This window comes from Haliotis rubra, unplaced genomic scaffold, assembly GCF_003918875.1.
Source record: "Haliotis rubra isolate DU_JTF1 unplaced genomic scaffold, ASM391887v1 Scf157, whole genome shotgun sequence".
NCBI classification, from domain to species: domain Eukaryota; kingdom Metazoa; phylum Mollusca; class Gastropoda; order Lepetellida; family Haliotidae; genus Haliotis; species Haliotis rubra.
This window is the reverse complement of record NW_025765525.1, coordinates 766,040-786,223: the sequence shown is the minus strand read 5'-3', so window position 1 is coordinate 786,223 and position 20,184 is coordinate 766,040. Positions and strand designations below refer to the sequence as shown.

The 20,184-nt window shown below is 39.2% G+C and overlaps 1 protein-coding gene across 1 annotated transcript in view; it reads right to left on the bottom strand.

Moving 5' to 3' along the window:
• The window catches only part of LOC124271065 (flavin-containing monooxygenase 5-like), a 40,151-nt gene that overhangs the window by 18,037 nt on the left and 1,930 nt on the right, over nt 1-20,184 (bottom strand). The window contains exons 3-4 of the mRNA XM_046706134.1: nt 1,762-2,118; nt 103-657 (exon numbers count right to left, since the gene is read on the bottom strand). Of these exons, the coding sequence (XP_046562090.1) occupies nt 103-657; nt 1,762-2,118 (912 nt within the window). The remainder of the gene's footprint in view (nt 1-102; nt 658-1,761; nt 2,119-20,184) is intronic.

Sequence of the window (20,184 nt, the reverse complement as noted above, 5' to 3'; positions counted from 1 at the left end):
TCGTAGAATCGGATCAGGTTTGTCAAGGTAATAAATGAGTGATACATTTTCCGATATCAACTTATTCCAAATAAAGAACCAGTAAAAAAGAAAACTGCTTACTTTGAACACTCTGGTTGCCAAGCGACACTGCAATTCTGCGATAGGTATAATGGCGCCGATAGGCTGAAAACAACCAATCACCACCAATGTCTGTTTCGGTAGGTCAGGTGGAAACATATATTTGAACATCTTGACCTTATTCTTCTGAACGTTGATCACAGATTTATCGATGAACGGGAAGCCGAATATATATCCTGTAGCCAGTATGATAACGTCGATATCATCTTCCACCGTCCCGTCAACGAACTCCACGCCAGTCTTGGTAAACCTCTTGACGTCAGCCTTGATCTTTAAAGAGCCAGTCGCGATTCTGTTGGGCATGTCATCGTTTATAGTAGGACATTCAGCAAACACCGAGTGTTTAGGCATCAAGGAGTACAGCTCGTGGTCGAAACGTTTGTTCAGAGCTTTCTTTAGTATATTGCTCAGTGTTTCTTCAGGCATGGCGTGTCGAATTGTATTGAACCAACGCGTGTTTAGAAGAAAATCGCCGGGAATACCATTGTCCGCAATTCTGTTGAGCACCCAGGTACCACGCCTCGTACTCAGAAACACCTGTGCAAAGAAGAATCAGGTCTTCATTCATCTTTTTTTGGATCCAATATTATTAAATCAGCAATATGTTTGAAAGCACACCAGCATATTACAGCTGAATGACGGATGTATATAATCGAGACTGGGCCAGATAATGCAGTGATTTTGAGCATCCATGCTCCCGGGTTTTATTAAATATATCATCGACTCTTACCTAACGTAAAATGTATTCGATTCTGGATTCGAATTTTAAGAATGCCAGCACATCGCCTTCCCAAACTTGCTTACAACATCATGCTATTGCACTATGATAATCTTGGTAAAGTCACATGGGCTTCTCACATCCATATGTTACTTTTCTCTCTTGGTTTTGGATATATATGGCTGTCACAATCTGTGGAAAATGTAAATATCGATTTCGACAATGTTTCATTGAAAACTTTCGACAAGACTGGATGTCTACTTTAAGTGATAGTTCACCTTATACCTCCTATGTCTATTTTAAAGATACCTTAGAACCTGAAAAATATTTATCCTGTCTTCAAGCTAAAAATATGAGAAATACATTTGTTCAATTTAGACTTGGTCTTACAAATCTAATGATCAATGAAGGTAGAAAACATGATTTAGAAATGTATTTGCGATTATGCCCTTTGTGTAGCTCTGGAATTGAAGATGAATTCCATTTCTTATTTTTGTTTCCAACTTTTAAGTTGCTGCGAATAAAATATCTTGGCGAACATTATTGTCCTATTCATGTAAATTTTACCGTTTTCGCTTATCTCTTGCCTACAAAAAATGAAGCAATTTTATCTGATCTTGCATTCATTGTATGTACATCACGCATTGTATGTACATCACGCACTTGTATGATTATTGTACCAGGTCACTGAAATTTAATATCCTTGGTTTAAAATATTAAATGAATGATTACAGCAGAATGAATATGTTTACATATTGTATCTATGAACTATATATAGGCCTGTTAACTCGAGTCAGGACCAGACAATCGGGCAAGCAACCATTCAGGATGTTTGCTATCGAATCTTACCACCCAATGCATTAAGTCACTTCTCATTAAATAAAACCTAATTAGGGTTGGCTTTCAATATCATTGACACTTACCTTCCCCACCCTGCTCAGCTCCACAGCCACGTCCCCGCCTGAGTTACCGACCCCGATAACCACTATCCTCTTCCCAGTGTACCCGGTCCAGTCCTTGTAGTCATGAGAGTGAAGGATCTTCCCCTGGAAGTCCTCTTGACCGGTAAAGTGCGACACATTCTTGCTGGCGTGATGACCTGTGCACACCATCACGGCGTCAAACACCTGCGTCTCGTCACTTCCAGTCTTGTGATCTCTGATCTGCAGATCCCATCTTCCGGTCTGCTCGAAGTCACTCGACTTCTTCACGGCCAGGATCTCTTTGTTGTATTGGATGTGTTTTGTCAGGTTGAAGGCATCTGCAAACATCTTGAAGTACTGCCACAGAAATCGTTTGACTTTAGAATAAAGTCATGAGGACCTGTCAATCACTCTCTAGTAGACCTCAAGGGTTCGCATTTAGGTAAAACTACACTAGTTCCTGGTGCCATTTCCACGATATCACGATCTCAACTTGGTGTTCAAGAACATTTTACCAAACAATCAAAACTTGAGATATGGTAAAATGAAATGGTGAAGGGGGAACTTGTAATGGACATGAGAACATTTTGAGGTTTTGCCTCTGCATGTCAGTCAATTCTTTAATGTTGAATTTCCCACAAACACTATTGTAGACAATTGGGCTGGCTGCCATACTGATTGGTTCGTTAGCCCAAACAGGGCAGCAAATGAATGAGTGAGTTTAGTTTTAAGTCGCACTCAGCAATATACCAGTTATACGGCGGCGGTCTGTAAGTAATCAAGTGTGGTCAGGCAATCCAGCATGAGCATCGATCTATGCAAATGGGAAGGATGTGTGTGTGTGTGTGTGTGTGTGTGTGTGTGTGTGTGTGTTAGTGTGTGTGTGTGTGTGTTAGCAAATGAGACTCAATAATGAAAATCAAGGGAAAGAAACTTGCCATCAAGATAACCAAGGGATATAAGCGGCGGATTTCGTTTGCATTTTGTGTTTAATGAACTGCAAATTTTAAGTCGACTACTACTACTACTACTACTACTACTACTACTACTACTACTACTACTGCTACTACCCCTACTACTACTACTACTACTACTACTACTACTACTACTACTACTACTGCTACTACTATTACTAGAGCCCACCATCCTCGCTCATCCCTCCATCTTTTATATTTGTGAATTCAATTGGGAGAATATGGCTTGGTTAACGTGGAGGCTTTTCATTTTATTGAACACTTTTGCACACATTTATCTGTCTGATGATCTACTTGTGTAGCATGTCAAAACTCGTGATGAAAGCAAGGTATTCCACAGCTGGTCGACTCAACTTGAGATGTATTCGCAAGGGCAGGTGCAAACATTACAGTCTGTTCCAAAGTATTCTGAAGTCTCTTCATTGCATTCACCTCTTTTGATCTTTTGTGCTCAATGAAGAGGAAGGTTACCACCCTGGACCTCCGCATCAAAGACCCCCAACACTGCTTACTCATCTGCTTAATATGGATAACATGGAGCTGCTGCTTGACAAAAGAGAGACAAATTCGAAGACTGGTTTTCCTTGTCCAGATTTTTTTCTAAAGATAGGGGCATGACATTTGCACTCGACAGATGGAATACTCTTCATTTGGAACGTGGGAGGGTAATGAATGATGGATCGGTCAAGTAACAAGGGGGTGGGGTTATTGAACATATTCACGATAGACGTCAGACTGAGTATAAATCTTGCTATAGGAAAATCTGACACTCAGAGCTAAATGCTCAAAACAAGGTCAAATCCACGTATACCTTTGCTGTGTCAGTTCTATTCCGCTGGAGTAGTTGATGCAAAATAGCAACCAAACCGAGTCCTTCCTCTGAATTAAGTCGACTGGTCTTAAATGTGAAAGAGAGGGCTTCCTTTTATTCAGGACCAGATACTTCCCACACGTAATCGCCAAAATGCATGCAAGCACAGGGCTCGATAAAAGGACCTTGATTGAAATTGCACCAGGTGCATAACAAACAAAGTGCACCAAACAAGGCCATGCTGTAACCTGTTCCCAAACATTTATCAAAATGCAGGAAATTTTGTATCTATTCTGAAATAATTCAAAATTACATCAAATTACAACCAAGAACAAACCACCTTTTTTTTAAAGACTTGGAGAAGAAATGGAGAAGAGGAAATGACCAGAAAAAAATGACCTTAACCATAATTCTAGCACGACAATGTGTGATGCTCGATTCTGATTGGCTGAGAGCTCATCAAAACCGTACTTAAATGACAGTTTAAGGACCGAAAATTAAAGTGACCGATTCACCGTGTATGAATACAACGAACTCATTGACCCTACTGTTTGTAAACAAACATGTCGGACATAGGCAATTTTTATCTCGGCAGCATCTTTGGTGTTTCTGAAGTAAAAAGCGAATGGTTTGAAGGAGAATTTCTTGACCCTAATCCCAGGGAAGAAACTACGAAGCTGGAAAATCCGTCAGCAGCGCAAAAGCGGTAGTATATTCAAAGCGGGTCCAGATCTACGTGTGTTGACGTCGACAACAAACGTCGGCCCACACGTCCTAACCTGACCGCTTCCGTCCCGGTCGTAATGCCCAGTCCTTCCACTTTCACTGTCCATGTATCCCACATAAAACGTGGCATGTCAGGTCTTTTCCAAATTGGGAATAGTAGGGTGGTTATCAACAATTATTTCCGTGAATAAAGTTAGCGGCGACTAAACTTAGCGAGTTCACGGCTTGCATTTGGGCGAGTCGATTGTCATACAGTAGGGGAGATCAATAATTCGCTTGAGAAAAATCAAATAATTGTACTTGCTCACAGTATAAACTGTATGTTTTTTTTATTTATGCATGCTACTTGTTACAAATACAAGCATACTGGTTCCTGAAATATAGCATTTATGTTGTTGAAAATGTCTTATTTTGTTCATTACACAACCTGTCCCTCAACGGGACGACTCCAAGCGATTTCCAGGAAAAAGGCCCCTTTTTCCGCCTTGTGTTCTTGCGTGCCAAACAGTTCGGTTTTAAAACGCTTATCAGTCGTGCTAGTGTCATAAATTCGACTCCAAGGTTTGTTTACAGTAGTTGTCTCGTCGCATGGGTGACGTCATAAAGCGTGACGTCACGACTGTGTGGGTAGGTTTTGGACGTGTGTGAGAGAATAAAAGATGGCGAACTACACCAACGCTTTGCTTGTCTGTGATCCCCAAAACACGGGCGTGCAGCAAGGCCAGAAATCCCCCATACCTGTTATACGCTTGTAGGGCGTCAATCCTACATGGTGGAGATGCAAAGGTAAACCTTACACTCGGAAAAGTCGTTTCAAATATGAATATTCTCGTCATTATACCGTGACCTTGATTGTCCTTGGCATTCGGCGTGTCTCAATCCTATGACTGTTTCAACCAAATCTTCAGCGATTTGGATTCGTGATACAAAATGTCTCAAGTCTACCGTCACTACTTTCTTACACCTGGAAAACTACCCAGTTTCAAGAACTGAATTAATAAATCTACTTGGACCCTAAATCGGCTGCAAAATACGACGGCAAAATACAGCTGTGAATCTTTCTTGGAATTTCTACGGAGATTTAACATCCTATGGTCACCACAACTCGCAGCTCGCCTTGTACCACATGCATCGTGTTCAATCGTATGGTCTTGTGTAGATATCCGACAGAAAAGAACTAAGATGTAATCCAAAATTTTGCTGTTAACAAGATTTCTATCAGGATATCAAAATGGCAGTTGAGTATAAACATTATCAGTTGAGGAAATTTACTGGTCTATCTTCTGAGGATGGGGAAAAGTATCTGAATGACTTTGAAGCTTACGCTACTTTGGCTCAACTTCAGGGGCCAGCTAATGATGCACGTAAGGTTGCTGCATTTCAACTCCATTTAGATGGTCCTGCTGCCAAATGGTTTATGTCCCTAATACCACAAACACGCAGATTCAACTGTTACAATGTTTGTTCTGCCTTTCATACTAAGTATATTGATTTTGACATGAATGACAACCCTGCTATCATTGCCGAGGCCGAACGTTTTGCAAACATGAAATTAAAAGAAGGTCAGCCTATAGAAGTTTTCCATTCAGAAATTCTTAAAAAGGGAAGGAGATTAAACAAGTCTAACAGGGACATATTGGCTAAATTTGTTGAGGGCCTACCAGAAAGATTGGCTTTCTATGTACGAGCTGGACACCCTATCAGTCACCAGACAGCTCTTAATTCAGCCAAAATGGGAGAGGTTTATGGTTACCGTTCTGATACAACAATCTTCCCCCAGTTTCCAACTAGCCTCAATAAACATCAAGCCAATGCAGGTGATAGCACTCAGGCTATGGTTTTTCAGCCAACCCTACCATATGTTGCTTCAGTTGGAAGATCAGAAATGGATACACTAAGGGAAGAAATACAGAAGCCGTCTCAGACTGTACATGAACTTCAAGTTAGTACACAATTAAAACCAAACTCAGCTCTTCACTTTCGGCCAAGTCATAGATATCAGGGACCAAGAGCTGGATTAACAAATCCACCCAGCACTGATAGCTGTTTCAAGTGTCAAGGAACTGGCCACACTAAATCACAGTGTAACTCACCAGACAATCTCAGGGGACGATCGGATCTCTCTTGCCAGGTTTGTCACCAAAATGGTCACTCAGCAAGGAAGTGCAGGCTTGTGACTGTCAAAGACATGGGACAGGGAAACTAGGCATTCCCAAGGAAGCAACTAAGGCGCGCACCCTTGGGATCTGCGAAAGCGCCAATTCTAATCATGTTCAATCAGACTCTATTTTGTTTACAACTAGCAACAGTCAGAATTCAGATAGGTGTATTGTCCAAGAATCAGCCAACAGTTCAGAAAAAGACGATTGCTATTCTTCTCAGTCAGAGCAATGTGACAGTGATGCAGAAGAAAATGAACCCATCCGTAAGACTTTCATGTTTATGCCTGTTCATTTTTCCTCCCTTGAAGTTTCAGCCTTGCTTGACTCTGTAAGTGATATTAACATTGTGTCAAAGGAGTGTTATATGATCCCAGATTGTGACAAGAAACCAATAACCCCAGCCCGGATTGAATCAGTAGTTCTTGCCAGCAACCAGAAAGTTCAAGTATTGGGGACATCAAGAATGAAGATTTCAACTCCTCATGGCAAACATTTTGTAACTGTTCATGTGTTATTACAGACTTCTCATCCAATCATATTGGGAACAGGCTATCTCATATCAAAGGGCATTGTACTTGACTTCAGCCAATGCAAAGTGAGGAAATCAAGTGCCAAGATCAGATGTAGAAAGTCATTTACAGTTCCAGCAAACTCAGAAATTGTGACCCATGGTAAATTACCTGCTACTATTGGTTATGGTGTACAGGGCATATGCACACCAATAAAAACTATTTTAGGAAAGGAGCTCCTAGTTGCAAAGACAGTTGTTTGTTGTCCCTTGAACAACAAGGTACCAGTGAAGTTGATTAATGTCACAGATAGTGCTACTTCTGTTGACAAAGGTCAGATTCTAGCACTATTTACAGCTTTTGACAGTACTTTTGAGATCAAATCTACTGAAGAGGAGAGCCCTTCTTGTGCACATGCTACTTTATGCAGCCCACCAGAGCAGACAAATACTGACATCAATGAACAAATACAGTCAAAGGGGAGTTCCTTATCTGAGCTTGATCACTTTATCTCAAATTTTGAGCTACCCAAGGATCTTGCTGATGGACAGACAAAACAGCTTGCAGAATGCCTATACGATTACCAGGACATCTTTGTGACACCTAGGAATTCTTCTTTGGGATTGACTCACTTAGTTGAACATAAAATTCACTTAAAACCTGATTATGTTCCAAAGCATCAGCGGCCTTACCGCTTACCTCCAGACAAGCGAGAAGTGCTGAAACATCAGCTAGATTAACTAGTTCAGCAAGGTATTATCAGATTTGTGGATGAAACACAAGATCTTCCTTTTACCAGTCCTATAGTGTTAGAAACTAAGAGGAACAAATCTAAGAAAGGACTTGTTCCGGGCACAAAGGAAGCAAGTTTAGCTCTGTACAGATTTTGTTGTGACTTCCCCTACTTGAATTCTCAGACACAAGATTTCAGGTACTAAATTCCAGATCTTCAAGAACTGACTGAATCATTTACAGAACGGAAACCAAATTTCATAACTACCTTGGATATGTCATCTGGAGCCTTTCAGATGAAGATTTTTCCTGACTCTGAAAATACACAGCCTACAGTACTTGTTTTGGTACATATCAGTCCCAAAGGTTACCAATGGGACTTTCTACTGCCCCAAACAGTTTCCAGTTACTTATGGACAAAGTTTTGAGAGGTTTAACCTTTAAGTCTGTACTGTGTTATCTTGATGATGCTGTCATTTACTCTGATACTTTTGATAGTCATATATCTGATCTGAAAGAAGTCTTCAACCGTTTCCGATCAGCAGGACCTAAACTTGGACCAAAAAAGTGTACTTTTGCTCAGCACAAATTTATATACCTAGGTCACGAGATATCTAAGGATGGGATCCGTCCACCCCCAGAAAGATCGAAAGCTGTAGAAAACTATCCTGTTCCCAGAAATGATAGCGAAGTGAGGCGTGCTCTTGGCCTATTCAACTGGTTCAGGAAATTCATTCCTAAATATAGTATCTTGGCTGCTCCACTTAACAAACTCATGGAGAAGAATGTTAAGTTTGAATGGACTGCTCTGCACCAAAGAGCCTTTGATGACATTAAGCAATCACTCTTGAAATCACCAGCTCTTGCCTTTCCAAGGTTTGACTTGCCATTTCAACTTGCTGTGGATACCTCTAGTAAGGGTATAGGCTACATGGTGTATCAGATTCATCCAGCTAATGAATTTCCAAGTGACACTTCAGAGAAAGAAAGAGTTAAAACAGTGCGTTTTGGTTCTAAAGCTTTGTCCCCATGGCAGAGTGCATATGGACCCACCAAAGTAGAACTTCTTGGACTTGTCACCAGCATCCTTGATTGTGCCTCATATCTCAGAGGTAGAAGATTTAAGGTTGAATGTGATCACCAGGCCCTGAAGCCATTGTTTCAGAAACAGATGAAGGGAGCCATATACGAACGATGGTTTGCCATTCTGCAGCAGTTCAGCTTTGACATTGAGTATAAACCAGCTCAGCAGATGGTGGTACCTGATGCTCTTTCAAGATATTTTCCAAATGATGCTGACAGCACATTTCACTCACGCCCAGAAGAATAAGATCCTTATTTTCCATATGTAAAATTAAATTTCCAGATGGACAGGTTTTTAGGGGATTTACTACAGCATCCAGAAGTGAATCATGTAGCAGCACCCTCCATCAGCAAACTTCTACCATTGGTTCATTCACAGGACGAGTATGATGCAGATACTGAGGACCTTGACTATATCAAAGTTCCCATAACACACACAAGATACAAGAAATCCAGGCTTAGAAGATTGGTAAAATGTACTAAACCCATGTTTGTTGAGAGTGATGGAAATGGTGAGGAAAACTTCACAAAATCTGTAAACAGCAGTGCTGCAGTGGTTGAGCGTAGAAGTGGGTTTAATTCCTATGAGTTGATAAACAAACCTTCCAGCACCATAGAGCAGCATCCAGCACCAGTCCAGCTCTGATGATCAAAGATGCCCAGATAGTGATATAGTTTTAGATAAGGACAGCAACACTTGTATCAATGTATCAACATCTTTTGTGTCATCTGAAATCTCTACCCAGACTGAGACTGAAGAGCCTTCTACTTGTGTCAGGAACGTTGATGAACCTCTTACAAAAGGTATTGAACTGTTTGGTCATGGGCTAATCACTGAAAATACATCAGCTGAACTACAAGCTAATGACCCAGATTTGAAGCCAATTATCAGACATCTAACAGAGGGATGGTTGCCTGACTCCCAGAAACAAGCTCGTAAGTTGCTGCTAGAAGTTGCAGACTACAGCATGGTCTCTTATCTTCTATTCCACTCTCAGACAGCAAAGAGTAAGAGAGAAAGAAATCCCCAGCACTACCAGCTTCTTATTCCAAGAATTCTTCAGAAACCTGTTGTTGTACTACACCATGACTCTCCATTAGCAGGCCATGGAGGTATTATTGACACAGTGGGTCGACTGACAGACAAGTATTATTTCAAGAGACTTGGCCAGATCGTTGCAGATTATGTTAAGTCCTGCCATGCTTGTCAAGCTAGTAAAACAACAAAGGTGCCAACGCATGCTGGTGTTGTCCCACTTCCTACTCCAAGTGCTCCTTTCCAGGTTTGGCAGGTTGATTTATATGGACCACTTTCCCATACACCTCTGGGAAATACTTATGTGTTCACAGCCATAGACATGTTCAGCAAGTTTGTAGTTACCATACCGATGGCCAACAAGGATGCCCTGACAGTAGCAAGTGCTTTGTTCCAGTTGTTTACTAGATATGGTGTGTGTGATACCCTGGTCTCTGACGAAGGTAGTGAGTTCATATCCAGAGTAAGTAAGGAAGTTGTTAGACTTCTGTGTGTACCTCAGCAGTTTACTCCAAGCTTTACTCATCATTGTCTTGGTGCAGTTGAGAGAAGTCGCAGAACTCTTGCTGAAAGATTGACCCCTTATGTCAAAAACAACAAAAGAAATTGAGAGGATTTCCTGCCAGCTGTAACCTTCTCAAAGAACAACAGTGTAAACTCATCTTTAAAGTACTCACCTCATGAAATTGTGTTTGGAAGCAGACCAAACTTCCCACTGTGTTTTCCCAAGAACACAAACTTCGATTCTGTGCCTGTAGATTCACATGTCTACATCAAGAAACTTCTGAAAACTCTTGATGAAATCAGAGATAATGTGAAAACAAACATTACTGCAGCAAAAGAGAAAATGGTAGATCTCACCAGAAATTAGGAAAACCCACTAAAACTTTCACCAGGTGACTATGTCTACTTATCTAAAGACCCTGTGGGTTCTGGCAGGAAAATTCAAGATCGGTTTTCTGGACCATATGTGGTTGATAGTATATCACGCCCACATTTAGTGAACATTCGTGATCCACAGACAAAGCATAAGCAATCACTAGTTGTTCATATCAACCGACTGAAGATGGCCTATGTTCGAGAACCTAATCCATCACCATACTTTCTTGATGGAGTAGTCACCAAGGCTGTATCAAGAATGGATTCAAACCAGATCAAGACCACAGATAAGGACACTCAAGTGTGTATCAGGGACCTTGTTCAGCAGCATGGGGAGAACAGTCTTGAAGCTGTTCGTCCCATTCGTGTCAGGCGAAAACCGTCGAGATACAGAGACTTGGATCATGTTGACCCTCTAGAAATTAGTGGCTTTAGTACTGTGGACAGTGACAGTAAAGGCTACCATAAAGTCAAAAGGGTTTTGGGTCAGAGACTTGTAAACAATCGGAAGCAGTATTTAGTGTATTTAACCAACCAATCCATTTGGGTTTCTAAAGCAAACCTAAATGCTAAAGCCTTAAAGTCCATCACTGAGAGACCACCTCCTTAATGTGGTACATCCAGCAACTAAAGCCAGAGACATTGCTGAAATATTCAGTTAAATGTTAGCTTAATGAAATAATCTGCACCACTTGTTAACAAGTTCAGTTCTATTCACAGTTAAAACAAAATCAGTATTATAGTTCAGTCAAATGGAAAGGTGTTCCTAATCTGTCAAAATGGTATTCTTTTCATGTTTCAGGTTATCTGTATGGATGTTACTCATGTTATATTTTTAACACCCATGTTAGTGTCACATCACAATGTAGATGGTAACTCTGAAGATGTCCTTTATACATGATAGAAATTTAACCCAGTTCTATGAGGTAGTAGCACATGTGATATATTGACTTTGGAACATCCTATTCGGCTTGTACAAGTGTGTATGTATGGAGTGTGTTAGTAGGTCATATCTGAGCTAAATAGTTCCATTGTGTGAATGGGTTTGACAGATAGGATATGTCTAGACTGCATTCATCATTGTTACAGGCAAAATCAGATAGAACAAAGTCAATAAGTGTAGGGTTACACTGCTATCTACTTTTGCCATTGTAATATACTGAGTCAAAAAAGAAACTTCACATTCTTTCTTCAGGACACTACAAAAGAACAAGAGTTGGTAAGATGGTTAAATTGTTATTATTTCATTGCTGAGATCTGTGTGATGTACTCGATACACTGACAGTGCCATAATCAGTTCCATAAGGCTACACCGCCGTTCCAAATCACAAGAATGAAAATGCGAAATTTCTCAGTTCAATATCGTGTATGGCCGCCCCGCGCATTCACCACTGCCAAACACCGTCTCCTCATCGACTGCCTGATGCTTGTGAACACGTGGTTGGGGATTCTGCGCCATTGCTCTTGCAAGGCAGCGCCAAGTTCCTGCAAATTCTGAGGTTGGTTCCTAAGACCACGAAGCCTTCTCCCAAGTGCATCCCAAACGTGCTCTATTGGATTAAGGTCAGGGGTCCTCGATGGCCAGTCCATGACGTTGATTTCAGCGTTTTGAAGGAAATTTCGTGTCAACATCGTGGTATGCGGCCGAGCATTATCATGCTGGAACTGTAGACCTGGGCCATGAGCCGCCATGAAAGGAACGAGTTCAGGGGTGAGCACCTGGTCGCGGTAAGCAGCAGCTGTGAGGTTTCCACGGATGCCCAGAAGTCGGGAACGGTTGTTCCGACAGAAAGCACCCCACACCATGCAACTTCCGCCCCCGAATCTGTTGACTTCCTGTACACAACATTGGGCATACCGTTCACGACGTCGTCTCCAGACTCTATGCCTGCCGTCCGCGAATCTGAGGGTAAGCCTGGATTCATCGCTAAAGACGACTCGATTCCAGTCTCTCTGGGTCCATCGGAGGTGGCGTTGGGCCCACAGCAGACGTTGACGTTGATGAAACGGCGTCAATATTGGCCCACGATATGGACGTCGACAATGGAGATTGGCAGCCCGCAACCGATTTCGAATGGTCTGTTAGGACAGTCGACCTCTAAACATCTCAGCCCTGGTTCGTGTAGCCGGCAGAAATCTGTCACGTAGGTGACGTAGGACGATTTAACGGTCTTCTGCTCGTGACGTCACACGTGGACGACCCGACCTTGGGCGATCAGAAGTGGTGCCAGTTTGTTGTAGACGACCCGGCAAGTCATACACAGTACGGCGGCTGCATCCCATTGCTCTTGCGACGTCAATAACTGATCTTCCCGCTTGCAACATGCCAACGGCACGTTCACGTTGCAAAGTTGACAATCATGGCATTTTAAGTACCGTTAGAACTGTGGTTTAAAAGTGTTTTTTCAATTCTTGAGGCCAATGCAAACACGTGCATATGAGGAAAACTTCGATGCGAAGATCAAGTGATCGACTGCACGTGCAAAACCTGATTTGGCACTAACGTCATTTGCACGACGAATGGATGGGTTTGAGTGGGTTTTGCTAACGTTTTTCTAGAGTCGAAAGATAGAGAAAAATTATTCATTATTTTTCAAATTACATTTTTTGAAGTTTCTTTTTTGACTCAGTATATATGTATTGTTTATGGCATTATGTTGTAGGACCATACTATGATGTAGTTATGTAGTACATTATGTTATCAGGACACTCGTCACAAGTATATAAGAGTCTAAGACTAACATAATGTACATAGTTTCACACTCATCAATTTGAAGTTGTAGTCTGTTTTTGTTTGCTATTTTCACTCCCTTTGTCAAGTTGCAGTTATTGCAGGTATCATGCAACATCTATGCTGCAATCGAAACATACAAAACAAACTATTTGTTGTATTACAATCAGCAAGTAATGTACCAGATCAGATTTTATTACTTTCCGCAAGTAATGTTACATTTCAGCAGTGTGCAGTTACACTCGGCATGGGTGATATTTGTAAACCCCCTTACTTTTGGGCCAGTGATATTATCTGTAATTGTTCAGTTACACTCAGCATGTGTAATGCCTGTCAGTTTACCCATATTCTAGGCAGTAATTCAAACCTTTGGCCTACATTTGTTTGTTTTTAATTGTCTATTTTTAATGTTTACCATATACTTATCTTCATCTGTTCAAAAGATGTCATACCTGTTAAAGTTATTTCATAATTTGTTCAGTAAAATCAGTTCCACCATTACAAGTGTGTTACTGAGTAGTCTCACTCCAAGACATGGATCTTAACGAGTAGTCTCCCTTGTATCAGTGCTAGACCATAGTCTGAATATTTGTGTTAGAGGACATGAATGTGTGTTTTGAATTATTAGCCAGTTTACCAGTTCCTGTTTCTGTGCATACTTAAGGTTTCACTGTATTAATACATTGTCACAGCCATAAGCATTAGTTTAGGAAGCAACATCAATGTTCACAAACTTTGGAGTCAGTTAAAATTAAATTGTTGCCAATCCCAGCAGGCAACATCAACGTTGTTTCAACGTTGAGAATAGGTTGATCCTCAACGTTGAAAATAGATTGAAAATAGGTTGTATATGAAAGTTTTTTTGACGTAGATATCCGACGTGGAATCAACGTTGAAGTTTGACCGATTATCAACGTTGAGAATAGGTTGATCCTCAACGTTGAAAATAGATTGAAAATAGGTTGTATATGAAAGTTTTTTTGACGTAGATATCCGACGTGGAATCAATGTTGAAGTCTCACATATTATTAACGTTGAAAATGGGTTGTTCCGTGGTTGTGTCTGGGAGTATTACGCTTTCCTGTAAATAGACTCGCACTTCATCTTTTAACTACAATAAAGTAGCACCAAACTCCTGCATCCAGCTAAAATACCCAAAAAGCTACATGCAATAAACAGTGTTCAAACAGAAAATTGCAGTAAAAATATTTACCTGATAAAATACTTGGTTAAAATTCCACATTCAATATAATGTTCACTTAAGTTTTATGTCAGTTGGGCGTATAATTCCAAAAAGAAGAAAAGAGTATTCCAAATTAAGAAAAACTATTTACTGTTGTATTGTTACCTTGAAAAGGTGAAAATTGTCCCGAGAAGACATTTTGTCTGAATTTCAGCTCTTAGACAGACCCCTGAATAAACACAATGCAATTACTTTCACCATGAAAGGCATCCAAGATGACCAGGAACTATACCTGAAGACAGCACATAAAACAAGTCACTTTTCATGAAATCTTTATGAACACACACGCACACAGAAAACGTGGTTTAATGCATAATGTAAAACATCACACATGACATAGTCTGTAGGTGATCTCTGTTGTGCTAATAACACAATATCATCTGCATATAGCATCAAAGTGACATTTACGCCACCAATTTCAATACCACAGTTCAGATTTTTCAACACAATTACAACTCCAAAAACACAATTATCAGCTCCTCTTCTTTCTGCCACTCCCTGCCTGGCGGTCAGGTGGATACTTCAGAAACGTTCCTAACTCTTTCTTGAAATTTGCTTCGGATGCATTCCCATCTCATTCCCTTGAGATAGGACACATTCTGAAATTTTATATTGAAATACATGAATAAGTTATATGGAAGATATATTGTCTTAAATGATTCAAGTATTTGTTTAATCAATCACTTGAAAGGTTCATTTCATTGCTGTAACTTGGCATGTGAACATATGAACAGCATCAATACAAAATATGAAGAAAAGTGTAAACAATTTATATTTTCAACCGAAGGAATGGAAGTTTTCTTAAACATTTTCAAAGAAAATCCTCAATTGCAAGTTGATTATTTAATTAGACTATGAATTACCGGTAGGATGAATTAGACGATGCTTTACTGTCATATATTATTTGCTATGGTCATGATGAAAATGCTGCACTTGGTAATTAACTTACCAGAGATGATTGAATACAACCTTGTATTCTTAAAAGAAAACTTGCCGTTTTGCCCATCAACATTCATTCTTGACATCAAATTGTTTGACATTGTCCTGCAAAACAATGGAAGATTGTTGTCATTCTGTCAGATTTAGTTTTCTTTAGAGATTCTCGGAAATGATTATTTCAAATTAATAGGAGTTGAACTGATGTAGCAATTTTGCTACCAGGAGTCATAAATTGTAACAAAAGCCATTTTACATTAAATGATAAGAAAACAAAATGGGTGGTGGTTCACAGGTCAAAGAACAAGTCTATTGTGGGAGGTCTCCCAACACCATTTGTTCCCAAACACAAGGAAGTATGGATCATGGAGTTCTGAAAACAATAATGAGCTCTCATAAGTATACAATATATTCTCTATTATCTACTCTCTCTCTCTCTTTGTCATTTGTACACTCATAAAACTCAGATAAATAACTTTTTTATAATTCATAAATGTTTACACTTAATCTCTTATAGGAACGCTTAGAAAATCTCTCATATAATGAATTATGTGTGCGTATTATCTGCGACGTCATAACTATGCTTCTCTGAATCATGAACAATAAAATAATGAGATTAAACTCTACATTGCCAGAAATAATCTATCATACCATGAACAATAAGACATTGAATAACATCTCTTACAACTCCAATCTACACTCAAAAAGACTTAAATGTACTCGTAAACAAACATCGCTGGCACACGCAAATTCTTGGAAACAGTGCATCTCTGACTCTCAATTCCAAGAAATGGAAATCCTACTCTATTTGACCAAAGGGGTGACAGGTGGCCAAAACATATTGAAATGTAGGTCATACACTGAAAATAACTCTGATTTAAAACACTACAAATATACACCTTCTCTCTAATATACTCGATAGATGATCTTAACAAGGGAACATGTACATAAAACGCTGATATCTAACAACACCTGTACTTTAATTAATGGACTCTTCCAAATCTCAGTATGTTTCACTGCACACATATTAGATTGCAAATAATGAAAAACCTACCCTTTGACAATAATAAAAAAACATCATATTCAAATTCTACAGCTGACCAAATACCCGAAGAGTGTGTTTCCCAGCAATAAACATCTCTTGTATCTATAAATGTATGACTTCTGTCCTCTCGCGTGCTATCTTGCATCCAGCTGTTTACGGCGAAAAACAATATGGCGCCAAGCAAGGGAGTGCTCATTAAACTAAACATCTCCGGGAGAAATCATTGTCATTTTTTTCTCTTAAATTTTAAACCTTATATATATAAATGAAAATAAAGACCAACTATTATCACCAAAAAAGACCAAACATTATCACAAATATTCAAAACAGGTGGTAATGAAAGAGCATTATCATCTTTCTCTTAAACTTTGTGGTGGATATACTGGAAACAAGTGAAATGTTAAAAACGTGTTACCTTAGCCTTGCTCCTTTTATGTGATCCACAAAATTGCTGCCACCCAGTCTTCGAAGATGAGATTTCTGCAAATTCCATTAAAATAATCTTATTTCATAATTAAATGTTCCTTACATTAAAATTACTTCTTTTGTATGTAAGATTTTAACCTTTAAGAGACATGAATTATCATATCCCTTCCAAACAAGTGTAAGAATGAAAGTCTGTGGGTGCAGTTTTGTTAATTGTCCCATCAAAGAATCATTAGTGAAGTTACACTTTTTGTAAATAAATAAAAGTTCAAATAAATTATATACAATTTCATCCTTAACAAAGACTTTCACAAGACATTTTAAAGTGAAAATTTTCGTTGCATTTCCTTACGCCATTCTCCACCACCCCCCTCACCCCAATAATATACATATGTTGACAGGGTTCAGGGCGTGCTCAATGCATCATTTACTGATAGATCTATTCAAACGAACAAATGTTCATAATAATGGGATGCAATATAAAATGTTGATTAATCCTATCCGATTTTGTATAGTGTATAGCTGCCCTTAGGGACCGTTCATAATGTATGGCTTTGGGGTGATGTTGATTTTTATGTACAATGTGAATTACACCCCCCCCCCCCCCTAAAAGTGTATGAGTATGTACAGAATAAGAGACGGCCCACCCTGCATGTCATGTACATTATCTATGACGCCCTCTCCCCTTCCCATAATTTCTAAACATAGTGCGTGTGTACAAAAATGCTGACCCCTTAGCTCCCTGAACAAAATGGGTGACACCCACCCCCCCCCACCCTCCAACCCTTACAATCAACACCCCCACCCGCAGCCATATATTTAATTATGAACGGTTCCTTATATTGATGTACTTCATTGATTATTTGAAAATGTATATTTGCAAAATTCAGATCAGGTGATGGGTACGAAAGGAAATCTTATTCGATTCTATAATAAAATGCCAAATATATGCATGCAAATATATTGAAAAATAACAAAACAAGTTCATGGAAAACACAGGCTTCCACTAAATTTTGAGAAACATGTACATACCGGTAACCTTGTGAGATAAAACATGAGCCCTAATTCGGAGTTTCTTGCTACTGCTAGATTTAAACGGCATTCCTACGTTTTCATTATACATGAAGGACATACTTACCAAATAAACACCAGCATGCCGTGAAGATGGTGAAAATAGAACGATATTGCGTTGAACTTCGCCAAAGTGAACTGACAACGATCAGCTGCCTTTGCGCGCGCGATAATTGTGCGCATGTCCGGATATGGCCAAACGAGGCGATCGGAAGGTCAACATCTGGCTTGTGTTTGAAAGCAAATTGTCGGGAATTATACAATTTTCACAGTTTTGTGGGAAAATATCAAATGTAATGCAATTTGGATAACTGATGACTTTATACCTAAAACTGCGATTTACGTAATATTTCCGTCCGTTGATCGATGCACAATCAAATAATATATAAGATTATATCTGTCACTAGCTCGATCTTGATCTTTTATGAAAATAATGTTCCGAAATGATAGTTGCTAAGTTGGATACCTATTACCAATATGAATTATGTATCAAATTTGCCAAGGAAACAATTAGTTGACATTTTGTTGGTTCCTTACGTTGAAACAACGTTGACAACTAAACGAATCTCGACTAACTTTCTTTAGTCGCATGATAAACGTTGAATCAACGTTTATGAAAGGTTGATCAACCAAACAACCAAAATTCAACGTTGATTCAACGTTGATTCAACGTGGGCTATACAAACCAGTAGACACTACCATAGATACTATTACTGCTGGTGACTTTAACATCAATATACATAACCAGACTAATAACATGATTGACAATCTTCTTGGTACATATGATTTACAGCAACTTATCACAGAACCAACAAGGATCACCCAAACGATTAGTACGTTAATTGATTTAATCTTTGTTTCAAACCCTAATTGTATTCGCACTTCGGGTGCGCTTGATCCTTTTTGCAGTCATCAGTGTCCAGTTTTTGTCTCTGTTGGGGGCTCTGATTCAACGCCTTTAAAATTTAAAAGGAAAGTGTTTTATTATGATTTAGCTAATACTGAGGGAATGAATCGAGGCCTTAACAACGTTGACTGGGAATCCATCATTAGGTGTAATGATATTGATATTCTAACACATGAATTTGTTGATGTTTTGAGAAATATATGTGGTATTTATGTCCCAAACAATGTGGTAACTGTAAGACCTCGGGACAATCCATGGATGAATAGTGCTATAAGAATACTTATCAGGAAAAGAAATAGACAGCATAAGAAAGCAAAGACTCGAAATTATGATAAAGACTGGCAAAAATGTAGGCTTTTACGGTACAAAGTAACAGCAGCCGTGAGAGCAGCCAAATTGAAATATATTTCTGATTTAGATGATAAGATCAATCAGAGGAGTAATTCTAAATTTTGGTGGGCTTTAGTGAACAAGTATATAAAATCCAAAAATGGAGATTATAATAAATTTCCTTCGATTATTCATAACGATAATCTGATCAATGATAGTAAAGATAAAGCAAATATATTTAATGAATATTTTGCTAACCATGCACAAGTTGACTATCCTGATAAGGAGACTCCTACACTTGAATGTAAAGTAAAAACTTCACTTGAGTCTATTGTATTGACTACAAAAGCAGTAAGAGACATCCTATTATCAGTTGATATTTCCAAAGCCAGTGGACCAGACAAAATAGGTAACAGATTTATCAAAATGATTGTGCCATCCCTTTGTACTCCTCTTACTAATCTATTCAATTTATCCCTAGAATATTGTAAATTTCCTACAATATGGAAGGAAGCTATTGTCATTCCTATTCATAAAAAAGGTAGTTTTAAAGAATGTAAAAACTACAGATCAGTTGCTCTTACCAGCTGTTTATCAAAGGTATTTGAGAAATGTTTTTTAAAACATGTGTTTAACTTTTTTTTTAGATAATAACGTATTGACCAATTTGCAGTCAGGATGCCTGGGGATGGTACTGTATACCAACTGACATAATTGTATGATTTTATACTACATGCATTAGACAACGGCAAAGAAGTCAGTGCAGTTTTCTGTGACTGTGTAAGGGAATCATAGCGAAATTAGAAGCTTATGGTATTAAGG